The sequence below is a fragment of the Syngnathus typhle genome, linkage group LG3 (genome assembly GCF_033458585.1).
Source record: "Syngnathus typhle isolate RoL2023-S1 ecotype Sweden linkage group LG3, RoL_Styp_1.0, whole genome shotgun sequence".
In the NCBI taxonomy this organism is placed as follows: Eukaryota; Metazoa; Chordata; class Actinopteri; order Syngnathiformes; family Syngnathidae; genus Syngnathus; species Syngnathus typhle.
Window position 1 is genome coordinate 12,541,550 of NC_083740.1, and position 14,975 is coordinate 12,556,524.

At 39.6% G+C, this 14,975-nt stretch overlaps 3 protein-coding genes across 5 annotated transcripts; 2 read left to right on the forward strand and 1 right to left on the reverse strand.

Moving 5' to 3' along the window:
• Positions 1-96: 96 nt before the first annotated feature.
• Positions 97-6,447, forward strand: syngr2b (synaptogyrin 2b). 2 transcript variants are annotated; one of them, XR_009713909.1, is made up of 5 exons: positions 97-324; positions 3,156-3,393; positions 4,837-4,973; positions 5,588-5,957; positions 6,010-6,447. XR_009713909.1 is itself a non-coding variant. In XM_061274463.1 (4 exons), the coding sequence occupies exons 1-4, from the start codon at positions 214-216 to the stop codon at positions 5,828-5,830; spliced, it is 729 nt and encodes a 242-aa protein (XP_061130447.1). In that variant the 5' UTR covers positions 97-213; the 3' UTR covers positions 5,831-6,447. The 2 variants fall into 2 exon arrangements, 1 of the variants encoding a protein (XP_061130447.1); XM_061274463.1 differs by having other exon boundaries at positions 5,588-6,447.
• Positions 6,448-7,404: 957 nt separating this feature from the next.
• On the reverse strand, positions 7,405-10,940 carry tk1 (thymidine kinase 1, soluble). Its single transcript, XM_061274464.1, has 7 exons — positions 10,702-10,940; positions 10,523-10,554; positions 9,510-9,623; positions 9,237-9,330; positions 8,561-8,650; positions 8,242-8,361; positions 7,405-8,163 (listed from the first exon to the last, which is right to left on the reverse strand). The coding sequence occupies exons 1-7, from the start codon at positions 10,765-10,767 to the stop codon at positions 7,984-7,986; spliced, it is 696 nt and encodes a 231-aa protein (XP_061130448.1). The 5' UTR covers positions 10,768-10,940; the 3' UTR covers positions 7,405-7,983.
• A 205-nt stretch (positions 10,941-11,145) lies between these two features.
• afmid (arylformamidase) lies at positions 11,146-14,895 on the forward strand. 2 transcript variants are annotated; one of them, XM_061274396.1, is made up of 11 exons: positions 11,146-11,371; positions 11,489-11,579; positions 12,088-12,192; positions 12,261-12,309; positions 12,890-12,975; positions 13,075-13,147; positions 13,212-13,309; positions 13,389-13,467; positions 13,570-13,705; positions 13,950-14,054; positions 14,125-14,895. In XM_061274396.1, the coding sequence occupies exons 1-11, from the start codon at positions 11,342-11,344 to the stop codon at positions 14,125-14,127; spliced, it is 855 nt and encodes a 284-aa protein (XP_061130380.1). In that variant the 5' UTR covers positions 11,146-11,341; the 3' UTR covers positions 14,128-14,895. The 2 variants fall into 2 exon arrangements, with proteins under 2 accessions (XP_061130380.1, XP_061130379.1); XM_061274395.1 differs by having other exon boundaries at positions 14,204-14,895.
• Positions 14,896-14,975: the final 80 nt, after the last annotated feature.

Sequence of the window (14,975 nt, forward strand, 5' to 3'; positions counted from 1 at the left end):
TACAGCAGAGGCGCAAGACGTCAGGCGGTCCTCCTCTGGCACCGGTGTGGAAAACTCTCCGCCCCTTGTGACTCCGCAACTCAACTCCAGCGTCAAATCAGGCGTCGCGGCGCAATGAGGAGGCGGTATTTTGCTTGTCACACTCAAGACTCCCGAATTTGCAACCGACTTGGCTAGCCACAGAAAGAGGGAGTTGGTTGTCAAAGGCAAGACATGGAGGAGACCGGATCAACGAGTGCGCACGGTGTTTCATTCGCCGGAGGAGGTTTGGACATTGCAAAGTTTGCCCGACAACCGCAAACCATCGTGCGGCTATTAAGCTGGGTGAGTAGTTGCATGTAGAAAATAATGTGCAGGGGGCCCTGATGTTGACAAAAGAAGAAAAGTCGGCGTGGTTTGCGAACAGGTGCGGCAATACCAGAGTGTGTTTTTTACGGCTTAGCTTGGAGACAAGCGCAAGGAGGGAGAGGCGTCATGTTGCCTGCAGCTGTTCAAAACATGCTTTCCAATGAAACAAAGTAGGCACGCGTGTACTCGATCATTCTACATTTATTTATTTATTTATTTATTTATTTATTTATTTATTTATTTATTTATTTATTTATTTATTTATTTATTTATTTATTTATTTATTTATTTATGTGTGGTGGTAAATGTGCAAGTATTGATTCAACTGCTGCACTCAAAAGTAAAAAGAAAAGTAGTGTTGGCTCGATTTTGATGGTATTTAAAAGATTTTCCCATAGCTTTGCTACATTGTTAGTGAAATGGAAAAGGCTAAATTTGCAATTGATAACTGAAAGAAATATGGCTACCTGCATGTTGGAAGACTGACAAGATTTGAAAAAGACCCTCGGAAAACTACAGTATCATCTTGCACCTGCTCACACTTGAAAACAAGTTTGAGTTTTTAGTCACAGTCTAATCTTTAGGTTTTACAAAGACTGACTTTTGCAAGATCCCTATTTACAAGATAACTACATTTTTACCCACTGTTTTCTCCTGTGTTTCTATACATTTTAATTCCTTGTTTTATTACAGCTCAGATATTGGTTGTTGGTTATGTCATGTGCAAAGATCATATGAAATAACATCAAACTGTTGTCTAGACTATGAAAAGATAGATCTAAAATAGCCGGGATTACAAGACACAGCCACAAATCAGCTTGTAGCCATCGAACAATTCTCTTGTATTGCTCTTATCTCAACATTACAATTTTTGTTTCTTACAAGTAGTCTGAAAACATATTGGTCATGTCGTATGTCATTGAAGCTTAACCAGGAAGCCGCCAAGAAATGCCCGGATCATGCCTAGGATCAATAAAGTTCTCTGAATCTGTTATTATGAAATACAGGCCGGTTTAGTTGAACACAAATCTGGTTGTCACAGGAAGCCACCACTTATTTTGTTGGATGAATGTCAACAGGTGGATAAATAGGTTAAGTATACCTTTTTTGCATCTGGCGAAAGGGCATTTAATTGTTGTGCCTGTCAGTATATGTTGCTGTCATAGACTGATGGGCACAGATGTAACTTTAGTAAGTAAATAATCAATTTGGGGCTAAATAATGACATTATTTCCCCTGGCACACCTGTAATGATTCTGGGAAGTGTCACACTGCTGGTCATCTGTTATGCTTTTTTAAGTCAGTGGTCTAGGTCCAATTATAGAACGTCTAAAAGTAACCACAACCTGGCAAGCTAAATAATGCATGATGTCTTTACCCTGACTGATGTGAGGAAGCAGGTTGTCGGCTTAATGTTTGAAACTTCCAAGGCTTGCTCTCAGTAGTGAATTTCACAGACTTGTGTCACCAAGTTAAAAATGTTACCCATGAGGACACAATGTGCTTGGAACTGTTTAGCTGTGTGTCTATGTGTGCATGGGGATACACAGTTGATGATGTGTGTGTGTCACTTGTAAACAGAAGCTTTTTTGCAGGTAAGATGATATCTCTGCTTGGCTAAGCTTTCTTTCTAGTTTGGCTCATCTCGTTCTAGAATCGCCCACAGTGAGAGGTGCCAAGCAGGAGTGAGCGTACATTTACTAGGCTAGGTGCCTGTATGTTGGGGTTTACCCTGATAACAAAAAAAAACAGTGAAACCTGGAAGGTTGTGATTGGGTAAAAACAGCCCGCTTGATCAGAACCTGATTGGTGTTGTATTATGGGACTTCTGTACTTGCCATGACTTAAGGATCACCAAATTCAAGCATAAGGGTGAACTTGGCACTTAAAATAAAGAAAACATAGCGATTATTTTTAAGAATACATACCGAATATATTAACTTATTTTGTCGTCACTTCTAACAAATATATGAATTAAAGACGTTATGACATTTAACTGTTTTACAATACTTTGCCTTTCAGTATTTAATTTTTCAAGAAAGAGAAATGTATGGATAAAAACAGTTATAATTGGCCGATCTATAAGGTGCTGACACTCAAGGTACAACTGTACTTTTATAGTTGATCACAATGGGAAAAGGTTGGCCGTTCAACGTATAAATACTTTTCAGTTTACTGTACTTGAATAATTTGCAATAGTCGTGGCCTTTTTAACATTCCACATATTCATTCCACCCAGCAGCTCAATGTCTCCTCCTCCCCACCAGTCCAAAAGCCCCTCTCTGTCCTCCTCCCAGACCTCATTCTGAGCATTATTAAGGAACCGTTGCTGTCTCTGGAGTCACATGGCTGGCAGCAGCACTTAGAACTAGGTCACATGGTGAGGTGGTTCACTCATATGGATGGCAACAAATCACGGGATGGCCCCAGGGAACCAGTAAACCAAAGTTAATTGCCATATTATTTAAGTGCTAAATCAGCAGATTGCTGTTAGAATATGTCCAAATGAAAATTCCACCACTACTACAACTGTCAGCCAATGTTACCTGCTGCCTATAAACATTAAGAGCTCATCAAAATGATTGATATTGTAAATTGTATATCAACTGTTTTCACATCTGTATATATTTGTTTACTTTTTTAGTAAGTAGTTGGCAAATACTGGAGTTGAACTTTTCAGAAAGCATTATGTACATAGTGTGTTGTAACTAAGACGGGTTTTTCGGGTTTGGTCGTAAAAACGTCATCTTTATTGAAGTTCCTTCGATGTATTTTCTAACCTATCTCGTTTCTATGTCCCACCGTAGCTCTTTGCCATTGTGGTTTTCGCCTGCATCACCACAGAGGGCTACATCAACCCAGTCTACAGTGCTGAGCCAAAGTGCATCTTCAACCAAAGCGACTCAGCATGTCATTACGCCGTGGGCATCGGTGTGATTGCTTTCCTCGCCTGTGTGGCCTTTCTGGTTTTGGATGTTTACATGCCTTTTATGAGCAACGCACAGCATAGGAAATATGCTGTGATGGCAGACCTGGGATTCTCTGGTGAGAGCGTCAGTTTTGTCATGCCTTTAACAGTGAAACTATTTTGGCATTTTGGTGGATGGACGGATGGACGGATGGACGAATGGACGGACGGATGGACGGATGGACGGATGGACGGATGGATGGATGGATCACTATAAGGAATCTAGAAAAATGTGCATAATGTCACTGTCCTGAAAAACATATATGTATGTCCAATTTTGTTATTTTTAATGAGACTCTATAGCCGAGGGATTTTTTTTCCCTTAACACAATGGTAGTCCTGAAAGTATCAAGAGATGCTGGAAGCCACGATTTCTTTTTGCCGATTTACTGCTGGCCCAACACTCCCTTGACACCCGATCTCATACAGAGAGCCTTAGTCTCCAGTAAAGCGAGACAAACCGTTCACTGTTATCCTTGCAGGACAAAACGTATTCTTCATTGTTGCAATCAGCAGCAGATGATGCTGAGTGAGCATGGCGGAAAGCGAGAATGACCGCACAGATTCTCTTTAAATTTATCAGCTGAACATGGCGGTGTTTGTAAGACATTCTTCATGGAAACAAAAAAAATAGTCATATACTATACAGTGATCCCTTGTTTATGGCAGGAGATGCTTTCCAGAACCACCCACAATAAACAAAAATTCTGTGCATGTATTGTACCTTTACAGTAAATAAAAGTAAAAACATACGATATTGTCACATGTCCCGACTCCAGCACCGGTTGGTGCTTCTTCCCTCGTGCGTGGCCGGCTGCCGCCTCCTGCGCTTGAACTCCATTATGTCCGTAGTGACGCACGTTGCTCAGAGGCACACCCCGCGCTATCATCGCTCATTGCCGCTGTTCCGACTCCTGCACTGTACCGGTGCGTTTCCTCATTTGTTCTCAGTCATTGCTCAGAGGCACACCCCGTGTATTTATTCAGTGTGTATTTAGTATACTCCGTTCTCCTGTTACCCATAAACTTGCGAAATAGCAAATCCGCAATAGGTGAAGTGCGACGTGGCAAGGGATCACTGTAATGTAAAATAAATGTGATAACTAGGAATGGATAACTTATTCAAGGTACAAATATTACATAGTACCGTAATTTTCGGACTATAAGTCGCGTTTTTTCTCATAGTTTGGGTGGGGGGGGTGACTTATACTCAGGAGCGACTTATAGTCCGAAAATTACGGTATACATTTGCATAGATGTCAAGCAAAATGTTTGCTCGTTGCGCTGCGATTATATAACATACCTTTTTTTATTTTTAAACACTAAACGATAAACAACAATAAATGGAGAAATTGGTTTTGTAATACATATTCATGCAAAATAAAATTGTATCAGATTATTCAATGGACAACAGAGGACAACAGACTTTGAATCAAACTTCATTTTGGTATTTCCTTTTTGATGTCTTTAGAGATCAGTGAGGTTTGATTTTTCTTATGGAGTTGCTGTGTTCTTCTCAGGGGCGTGGAGCTTTTTGTGGTTCGTGTGCTTCTGCTTGTTGGCCAGCCAATGGAGTCGCACACACGACGTCAGTGGAATCCCCCAGGATGCTGCACGAGCAACAGTGGCCTTTTCATTCTTCTCCATCGCTACCTGGGTGAGCAAGGCAGTTTTGTGTTACAAATACTCACCAGCCACTAAAAAGAAATACTGTATTGTGTGAGTCTTTTCGCATTTCATCGCTGTTGGGTGGAGATCCATTTTGTCCAAATATGATCTTTTTCCCCGCCTTCTTTTTTCACACAATTCTTTTGGTCATTGTGTTATTTTAATTTTTTTCCTCTGAAAGTCAGCATACAATAGCTTTCATGTCCACACACACAAACACACTCACACAAATAACAAAAAAGACAACATAGTTCTGGCACCCGTGAGCTGGTATTCCCAAAAAGGTCAATCAACAATAAATGTTGCTACAGTGAACCCGTCTGCTCGTGGTTCATGATTCACAAATTGACCAATTTGTGTTTTTTGTGCTCTTTGTTAAGTTGCTACAGGATAGCGCGAAAGCACTGCCTAGTAGGAAAGTAGTAATTGGTGTCAAGGAAATATGTTGAAGTGATAGAATGTACAAGTTATTTAGGATGTCAGAGTGGTACAGCAGTAACCTGGCAAGAGCCAGATGGTCCACAGACAGCACCAAGGATGGGGGGATTATGAACCCCTTAGCCTCATATTGACCCCAATCTCTGATGTTGTTTTATTACGCAGGGAATCCTAACCTACTTCGCCTTGAGTCGTTTCCGTAGAGGCGCTGAAGACGTCACCATCCCGGCTTATACTGAGCAACCTATCGACGATCGCACGCCTTACCCGCCGACTTACGCCCCCGCCTCCTACAACCCCACGCCATACACGCCCACCACCTATAGCGCCTATCCCGACTTGAGCCAGCAGCCTACCTTCACCCCAAACCTGGAAGCGACGCCCGGCTATCAGCCGCCCAATTACTGATGTGTAGGGCAACCGCAACAAAGCCCCTGGCTCTTAGGAGCAGTTCCAGCATTTCTCCAAGTCGTGTCTCCGTCGATGATATGGCATCCCATTGGTTTTAACATTTTCTAATTGTTAAACCTGAAAAGTTAAAGAACTGCACGCAAATGAATAGGAGGGACCGTGCGGATTACCGCAAGGGGTCGAGGCTCTCTGGTTTGTGATCAGATCTTCACATCGGACAATAGACGCTAGATGTGATCTTTGGCTCAGCTGATCTCTGTGCTATGACACAACACTTACCTCAGGCAGGCTGACATGCAAATGGAATGTACCCACAATTTCAGAGTAATCGTGACTGCCAATTACACTTGGTGAGATCAGCACTGCGTATTTCTCTCACATTTGTACACATTTCATGGTTAAACTGTTGACATTTGAATTGCTGTGTAGTGTTTAACACTACTTACTTTCCATCTGCCATTAATTGAATTGTCTTCATTTGTTGTACACAACTCACAAGGTATTAATTACTCTGAGTAAAAGTAGTTATGGCAATATCGTTGGAAAATTGCTTGCAACTGCTTGTTGTTTAGTGTTGACATTGTGCAGTCATATCATAAAATATCTTTGACACAGTTGGGTTCTTTTTCATAGCCTTTTTTTGTCCTTTGTCACAAAACAAAAAGCATCATTCAAAAATACATGGTTGTGTGGCCTGTACACTTGGGGTTTAAATTAAGATAGTGAGTTGGAATGTAGATAAAGGTGCAAGCAGTGAATAGTAACTAATTAACACGAGAAATGCCTCTTTTGGAGCAAAGAACATTCCCAGTCTCCATGCAAACTCATTTTGACGTTGAGCCTAACTGCTGTACGCTTGACATTGAAGTTTCTTAGTGTCAAATAACAATGTGTGTTTACATTTCTACTTGTGCCACCTGGTTATATATTGTGATGGCAACATCCCCACTTGGATCTATATAAGTCGGTGTGAGTTTTATTTTGAGGGGGTACTAAAATCTGGGAATGACAAGACCATGACATAACTTGTTAAATACATTTATGGAGAAATATTATGCATATTCATTTTCTAGCTTAACTGATTCCTGTTCTTTCTGACATTATATGGACAACATTGTATTGAGAAAAATGTATGAATTAATTTGTTTTTTGTCAAAATGTTGGGGATGAATGAAGTTCATTTTATCTTCAGCCACATTCTCCTTTCCAGTTAAAAGACAAACATAACCACACCCCAAATGAGTACCTTTCACAATGCCAAGTTATGACTAATTAATTACACCGATTTGATGTGACACAATTACAGTTATTCAACCTTTTGTTTGAATCCAATACAAAGTGTATTTTGAGTTGCTTTACTAGACTACAGGCCAAACAGGATCACAGGGAGGATTTTAAGCACATTATATTGGGCTGTTAGTACAAGGCAGACACCGAGGTTTACTACAGACCATAAATTTAGAACCGGTCCGCCATGAAGTTCTAAAAACAAGTGTCGAAACAGTGGCACCACAATATGTACTGTCACAATTTATGCAATTCATAAACAATAAAGATCACTCCGAGCCAAATTATTTTCTCAATTCAATTTTAAACCAAAGCCCAGTCTATGAAAAGATAGTGTTGCTATAACGTATTAAATCTCATCAAGAACATGTAAGGCATCTTTAATAAATCTCCCTGTTAATACCGACCAAATAAAACACCAAAAAGGCAGAATTGTTTAGAAAAAAACTTGCAGATTAAACAAAACAGAAATTCACCCAATCTAAATAATAACATGCAACCTAAGCTTTACAAACAAAAGGAAAGACAAAATTAACCAATTTGTGTTAAAAACAAAAGCCATAAAAAAGACACAACCCTCAAATCAATACATTTAATAAGTTATTAAAATAAAACAGGTTTAAACATACAAATACCATAGTGCTTGAAGTGATTATATTGCTAATTTATAAATACATAATCAGCACTAAAAGCACTATGATCAGAAACCTCCATATTTCTTTCATGTCAGCATTTAAGAAACATGACTTAACCACAAATGAAATTATTAAATTGGAACTGTGTGGAAAGTAATGAGACTTTACTTTAAAACACACAACGGCCTCCATACTTCAGCAAGTGTGTGTGTGTGTGTGTGTAAGTGTTCAGAGGTGGAGGGAAGAGAACAGCTTCCTGGGAATTCCAGAGTCCGCAAGTTTTCCATTTAGTGCATTTTGAGGAGTTTCATCCCTGAGGGGAGGTCGGTTTTCTTTGGTCGCCATCAGATCTCCGTAACACTTTCGACAGGCTGCCTGGTATTTGTCAGCTCCGCCAATCACTTCCACCTTTGTTTCACAGGAAATGTGATAAGTATTAAGCACAAAATGACCCCTGCGCATTGATTTTCTTCTGTGTACGCTCACCTCCTTCTCCGCACCAATCCTCTTTGTGTAGGCTGCTTCTTTATAACACTGCATACAGACAGCGTGAAGCTTCACCACGCTTTCCGCCAGAGGGATGAGGTTCAGGATGTTTCCGAATGGCTACATAAAAAAAGAATGCACAAGAGAGTACTTGACAAAATGCAGATATAATCATTGGCTAGAACAGCAATGGCTTTGTGAGGAACAATGAGCTCATTGAAAAAACATTTTACTCCACCTTAACCGTTGAATGCGTCAACACATTTTTCACTAGACAATGATGCGCATTTTTCAGGAAGAACGAAAGAAAGAAAGTCACCATTCTCTGGAAGGTCCCATCCAAGGCAGCGACAATTACGATCTTGCCCAAATTGGCCATCTCCTCACAAAACTCCACCGTGTCTGGGAACTGCAATAGCACAAAAAAGAGGCACAACTGTTGACTGGCAAAGTGAAAATAACCGCAAAAGTCAAATACTGTCAAGTTGTCTCTGTTGCAAGCATATCGCACTTTGCTTATTGCATCCAATTATGGTCCAATTACTGCTATCTGTATTGCTGTATTAAAGCAGTTATAAAGCTCAAACAGCCCGATTTATCAAATGCCTTTAAATTGGTCACGGAAATTCATCAAATCTCTAGCGCTAAGGTTTACGCGTCATTTAGTTTTGTGCGGTCCTTATATCGTCCATTTAAAATACTACTTATCTAACCTGAAAGAACAACCAGAAAATTAATTTTAACAAAGTAAATTAAAAAAAAAAACAGCTGTTCCTGCTGTGCACACATTGGCCATTCAGTGGCAGTGTGGCAGCATGCTTGCATGCAATGAAATAAGAGTAAACAAGAATGTTGAGCTTGAGATCAAAATATCGAGGGATCAAAATTCCGATTAAATTTAGATGAATTTGCATCCTTCACTATCTATTATTGCTACTCATTACTCCCCCCCCCCCAAAAAAAACAGTATAACGAAGAAAAAAAGGTACACTTACAAACTGCCCTTCATCAATTCCAATGACGCAGCTTTGCAGTGCCAATGAATGCACATCTCTCAGAGCGTTTGCAGATACTGCCTCCATTGTGTTTCTAAGAGACGTACAAGAGCAAGTCAAATCTTTGCATGATCTACTCTCCTCAATCAAGCCAAATATATGCAATTATGTTAAATTAAGCATTTATATCTACCAACAGTTAAACTAACCTTGCTATATTATAGGTCATCTTTCATCAAGGAAATAGTTTTGCAAGACATAGCAGATACTTACTTATCATGTGTGGCCATGCCTATGTCCGAATAACGTGTATCTTTGGCGTATTTGATCAACAAGCAGCTGTATTGCGCAATTTGGAAACGCCGCACCCTTCGCATCAATTCAGTGCTGCAAAAATCAGACACCGGTTTAGTTAATTAACTTAGTTAATGAAGTTACAAACACAAAGCATTGTAGCACATTCCACATGCACTGTGCAATGATTTTCCAAGTGTGCTGCAATTACCACTTGTGGTATCATGTAAAACAATTACTGTATTAAAAACACAAATACAATTTATAAGATCTAATGTATTCATTACAGTCAAACATATTAGAAGGAAGATTACAGTTTTGCATAATGCCTGTCTAGCTTTTTTTTCTAAATCTCGTACAGTAATTTACCAACTTTCAATGAAAGTATAGTTGTATTTCATTTGTAAGTACAGACAAAAATATTTAGACATTATTATTTCAAGGACAATGCAGTTATTTAACTTCAATGTTTTTTTGTTTGGTTTTTTTCGGCAAGTACAACACACTTACAACTTCATTTCACGTTTTGTTTTACATGACTTGTCGAAAAGGGAAGCGGGTTGAAGCAATTCTGCTTATATCTAGTCCCGTCCCGATTTCAACCAAGGATTTCCACCATAACCGAGGAAAAAAGGAAGAAAGGGAAACATAAATTTGACACAGGATAACATATGATTTGAATACAGAAAGGACTAGTTCTCTGGAAGTTTGCTAACAATTGATAGTAGTTTGATTTGAATCCAGTATTGACAAGTACATTAGGTTAACATATATTAACAGTTTGGTTTGAATACAACAGTAACAATTAAATCATTTTCGAGAGAGTTGGAGACACAATCTCGCAGATAACTGACCCGCCAATACAGACACCGGATATCAGTATTGGCGGGACTGTTGTAAACGTCGTTGTTGTTGCAGCACACATTTTCAAATACAACTATTCAAGAAACGAGATTAAGGAGGTCAAACAAAATATATTGTACTAAGATTACCTTTTGCCTGAAAACATCGGTCCAAATATGACCTGCGGGGAAGAAAAACAGAAACAGAGCGACACTGAGCAATAGTTAAGGAAATCATGGAATAGTGCAAATACATAGCTGGCACAAATATGGAAAACAAATAGTTACATTGAATAATTCGGTTCGTTTGAATGAAAACAAAGACAAACCTGGATTTGCCCCTGGGCTTTCCTCGGAGAATTCGGATAAACTTTAGGAAAATCCACACAGTCCATTTCTTTTAGGACCAACCAAAAAACAGACAGTTAAAAAAAAATATATAGAGACATTCACCAAGTTGGTGGATATGTGTATAAATTTGGTAACGCCAAGCAGCTGCTCTCATGCAATAAATTAAACGAGCGCGGGCCTTTTAGTATATCCATACGTTTGCCAGTTCTGAATTCTAAACCGGAAATAGATTCGACCAATTAGAAGACCCTCTGAGAGGTCACGGGCACTCTTTCCAGCCAATAAGGGTTGAGAACCCCCCCCCCCCTCTCTCTCTCTCTCTTTCTCAATGTAAACAAAACAGGACTGTGTGAGAAGTTTCAGCTTGACCTCAATACAACCATGTAATTAAGATAACAAACAACGCATATGCATTATATTCTATTATCACTTTATCAACACCGAACCGCCATAAAAAGCAGTGTTCTTGACTTCAAGAGAATCGAGGAGGAGCTTTTTACTCTTTGAAATGGTCTGTTTGGTGAGAGTCAAGGGTCGAAAGTCCAAAAATAGGTCACCCCACTGCTGTTGACACTAGTCGCCGAGCTTGGTCAAGAAGGCTGCTTCGAGTGAAAGAAAATGACATCCTGGACTTCTATGAAGAAAGATGTAAGACTTTTGTTGTGTTAGGGTTCTGCGAAATGATGGCGGGCGCCGTGTGCTGTTTCATGGCGACCGGTCTCGGTTCGACTCACCAGCATACTGCACCGCTGCCTTTATAACCAGGAGCTCGAGAAGCAATATTCACCCAGCCGGTGGTCGCACAGGATGGAGGCAGACGACGTGATCAAGACCCATGTTAAGGCTTTAAAGGAAGGTCGGTCGCTTTTAAAGTTGAATTTAATAATCCCGATCGTATTACTGTTGCTAATGTACACACATGAAGCCTGTTCAGGTTGAGAAGATCGAGCCGGCATGTCATTCATAATAAAGACGTGGGAAATACTGTCAGTCTTGAGTTTCTGTAGCTCTTAATTCTCATAAAAGTCATGATATTCACGAGTGGGAGATGTTTGCACTATCACGTGAAATTTGAGGATGAACCTAAAATTTATGCACTGCAAATACCTCAAAATTCATAAGAAATTAAAATATGACCTTTAAGATGTCCAATGCACATCTAACTTTTCACTGTTTCAGTCCAACCTTCTGTTTCTCTTGCAGAGCTGAATGGTAAAATTAATGTCAATATGTCATCCATGAATGGACATTTATTCTATGTTGCAACCAGCACTGTGTGACCACAATAAACTCAGTTGCCATTTTGCACTGAGAAAAAATCCTGTTCACGTAGGATTTTTTGTTTGTTTGCTTTTCACATGTAGGTACAGATCGTGCACGCAGCCTGGCTCAAACTCTACTCAACGTGCCCTACGGAGAAGGTGAAGGCGAAAAACTGGATGCCTACATCCCCACCACCAACTCTCTCGGTATGCAGGTGTCCTGACTCGCTAACGTAGGGTCCAATGAGTCTTGATGATGCTGTCCTGGTTTTCAGATTTACCTCTCGTTATTTACATTCATGGAGGATACTGGCAGTTTCTCAGGTATGATGTTCTGCTTGCCAGACTCTCATGACAAATATGTAGTAGTTTGTGTGTTTTCAGACCACACAGTACATTTGTCAAAAATACCTTGTTTTAGTTCAGTTTTTTTTTTTTTTAATATAGATTTGTTCAAGTGTTGTGTAATAACAAAGATGAAAACAAAGGCCATTGAGTAATCCAACAGACATTTCACTCTTATTATACTGTACTCAGTTTTAGTTACTAATTTTACTAATATAGTTTTTCTTCAAGCCTTATTGTTTTGATTTTATTTCATGATGAAAATGTCTTTTTTTCTTCCCATTATTTGATTAGTTTTCATTAGCTACTGTATAATAACCTTAATTGAGGTACTCTGGCTTTTTCCCACATTCTAAAAACATGCATGTGAATTCACTGAAGATTACTTTAATTGAGACTCTGTAATTATACGCAGCCCAGGGTGTGTTATTTTTCTTGCCTAAAGTCAGCTGGGATTTGCTCCAGCTCACCTGCAACCATAATGATATCAAGTGCTATACAAAAATGGATGAATCAGTTGTTATTTTTTCTTTCATGCTGATGCATTGTGCTTTAACAGTAAAGAGGAGTCAGGATTCATGGCAGTCCCACTCATTGACAAAGGTGTAGTCGTGGTGGCAGTTGGCTACGACATCGCCCCGAGAGGTAGAGTCCATTCCTGATGGTTGTCCAATGGCGACTTACATGTGCAGTGTAAAGCCATCCTATCAGAGAAGCAGGATCATGTGTGTTTTCTTCTCTGAGGTAATATGGACCTGATGGTCTCTCAAGTGCGCAGGAGTGTTGTGTCCGTCGTCCAACAGTATTCTCATATCAGGTAGCCCTAGTTATCCCGAAAAATACGACATGACACTTATCAATCGCGTGATGTCTTTTTATAGCGGTCTGTACCTGTGTGGCCACTCTGCTGGTGCTCATCTGGCTGCGATGGTCCTTTCCACTGACTGGTCACAGTATAGCGTCAAACCTCAAATCAAAGGTTGGGCAGGGTATTGAGTTGTTGTCCTCGTCATAAGCAGAATGAGAGAAACATGAATCGCTTTTTTATTTCTCTTAAGGCGCTTTTCTTGTCAGTGGTATCTACGACCTCTTGCCCATCCTGTCTACCTACGTCAACGAGCCTTTGAAGATGACAGAGTAAGTATGTAGATATAACTGTCTAGGATAGCTTCGTTTAGTTCATCATCACCATTTCAATGAGAGATTTTTTTAATTTGATTTTTTTTCAACTGATGGCAGAGAGGTGGCCATAAGAAACAGCCCCAGCAAGTTGATTCCTCAGGTCAAACTTTCCTCCTCCAGCTGCCAATTTGTCGTGGCCGTCGCCGAGTACGACTCGCCCGAGTTTCGCAAACAGTCTGAGGATTACTACAATGTGAGCATTCTGTAATTCATTATTCATGTCTGGGGGTTCTTCATATTTTTTTTAAGATGGGCCCTGAAAAAATATTTAAGCAACTTTTATGATTTATATGCGCCACTGTAGTTTGACCTTATTCAAAGAAAGAACACAATGTAAGACATTTAAAAGAGAAAAGCTCAATTATCATTATTGTACTGATAATTAAGAATTTCCTGACTTCTCTGTGACAAGTACTTATTAATTTTGTCCCTTAAAGACTCTGAAGGCAAATGGGCTGAATGTGACCTTGGAGGATGTGTCAAACACGGACCACTTCAGTATCATTGAGCAGCTGGTCGATGGAGATTATCACCTTACAAAGGTACTCCATTAACCTGAAACAAGTTGTAACAATAAGAGTCCTGAATCATAAATTCTAATCTATTTTTTAGTAGACAAATTCCCAACGAGAACAAACCTTTGACATTCAGCACAACAGCTTCTTTGAAGGCATCACTGTTATTCTTGCAGCTCCTGTTGAAGATGATGGTAAAGTGCTGAGGCGGACGTGTCATCCATCGACGCACCTCTGAGGAGACTTGTGCACCCACTTAGAAACTGATGATAATTGAATCCCAGAAGCAGGTTAAACTTGTATACAAATCTTCACTGTAGTTACTTTTGTTTGTGTGTTGATATTGCATCACCATGTAATATCCTTAGGGGGAGTCTGGGCAAATTCACTGGATTCTTGGTTGATGTATGCTCGGGCACTTTTTTGCTCAGGACTCAGTTCATAGTTTAATCTGGCTAACATTTATATTTTGTGCTGTAACAGCAAGATGGGCCTGAAATGGCTGTAGTTTTGAAATTGTTTGTCTGCACAGCCATGCTTTGTTAGATATCAAGAACAGGCTGAGACACTTTAGGGTTATCACTTAATTCAGCATGTTGCCATTATATTGTCATAGTTTGTCTGAGAAAACAAAACACAATGGCAATATAGAATTAAAATGCAGAGTTGATCAATGACACGTGTCATTCAGGGATTAATTTAATCACAGACTATCTTTATTGTATAATTATTGAATGGAGATGGTCAGTATAAAATATCTATATTTTTAAGTCAAAGGCTTAAATAAAATGAAAATGTGCATACAATTACTCGCCATTTTGCACTTTTACACATGTTTTGTTGTTGAAATAAAAACATGCCGATGTAATTGTTGTCTTTAAATTATGTAACGGATTCACACTTATTCCAGATGAACGCTTTAATTCGTTTTAAAGGGCTAAATCAGTG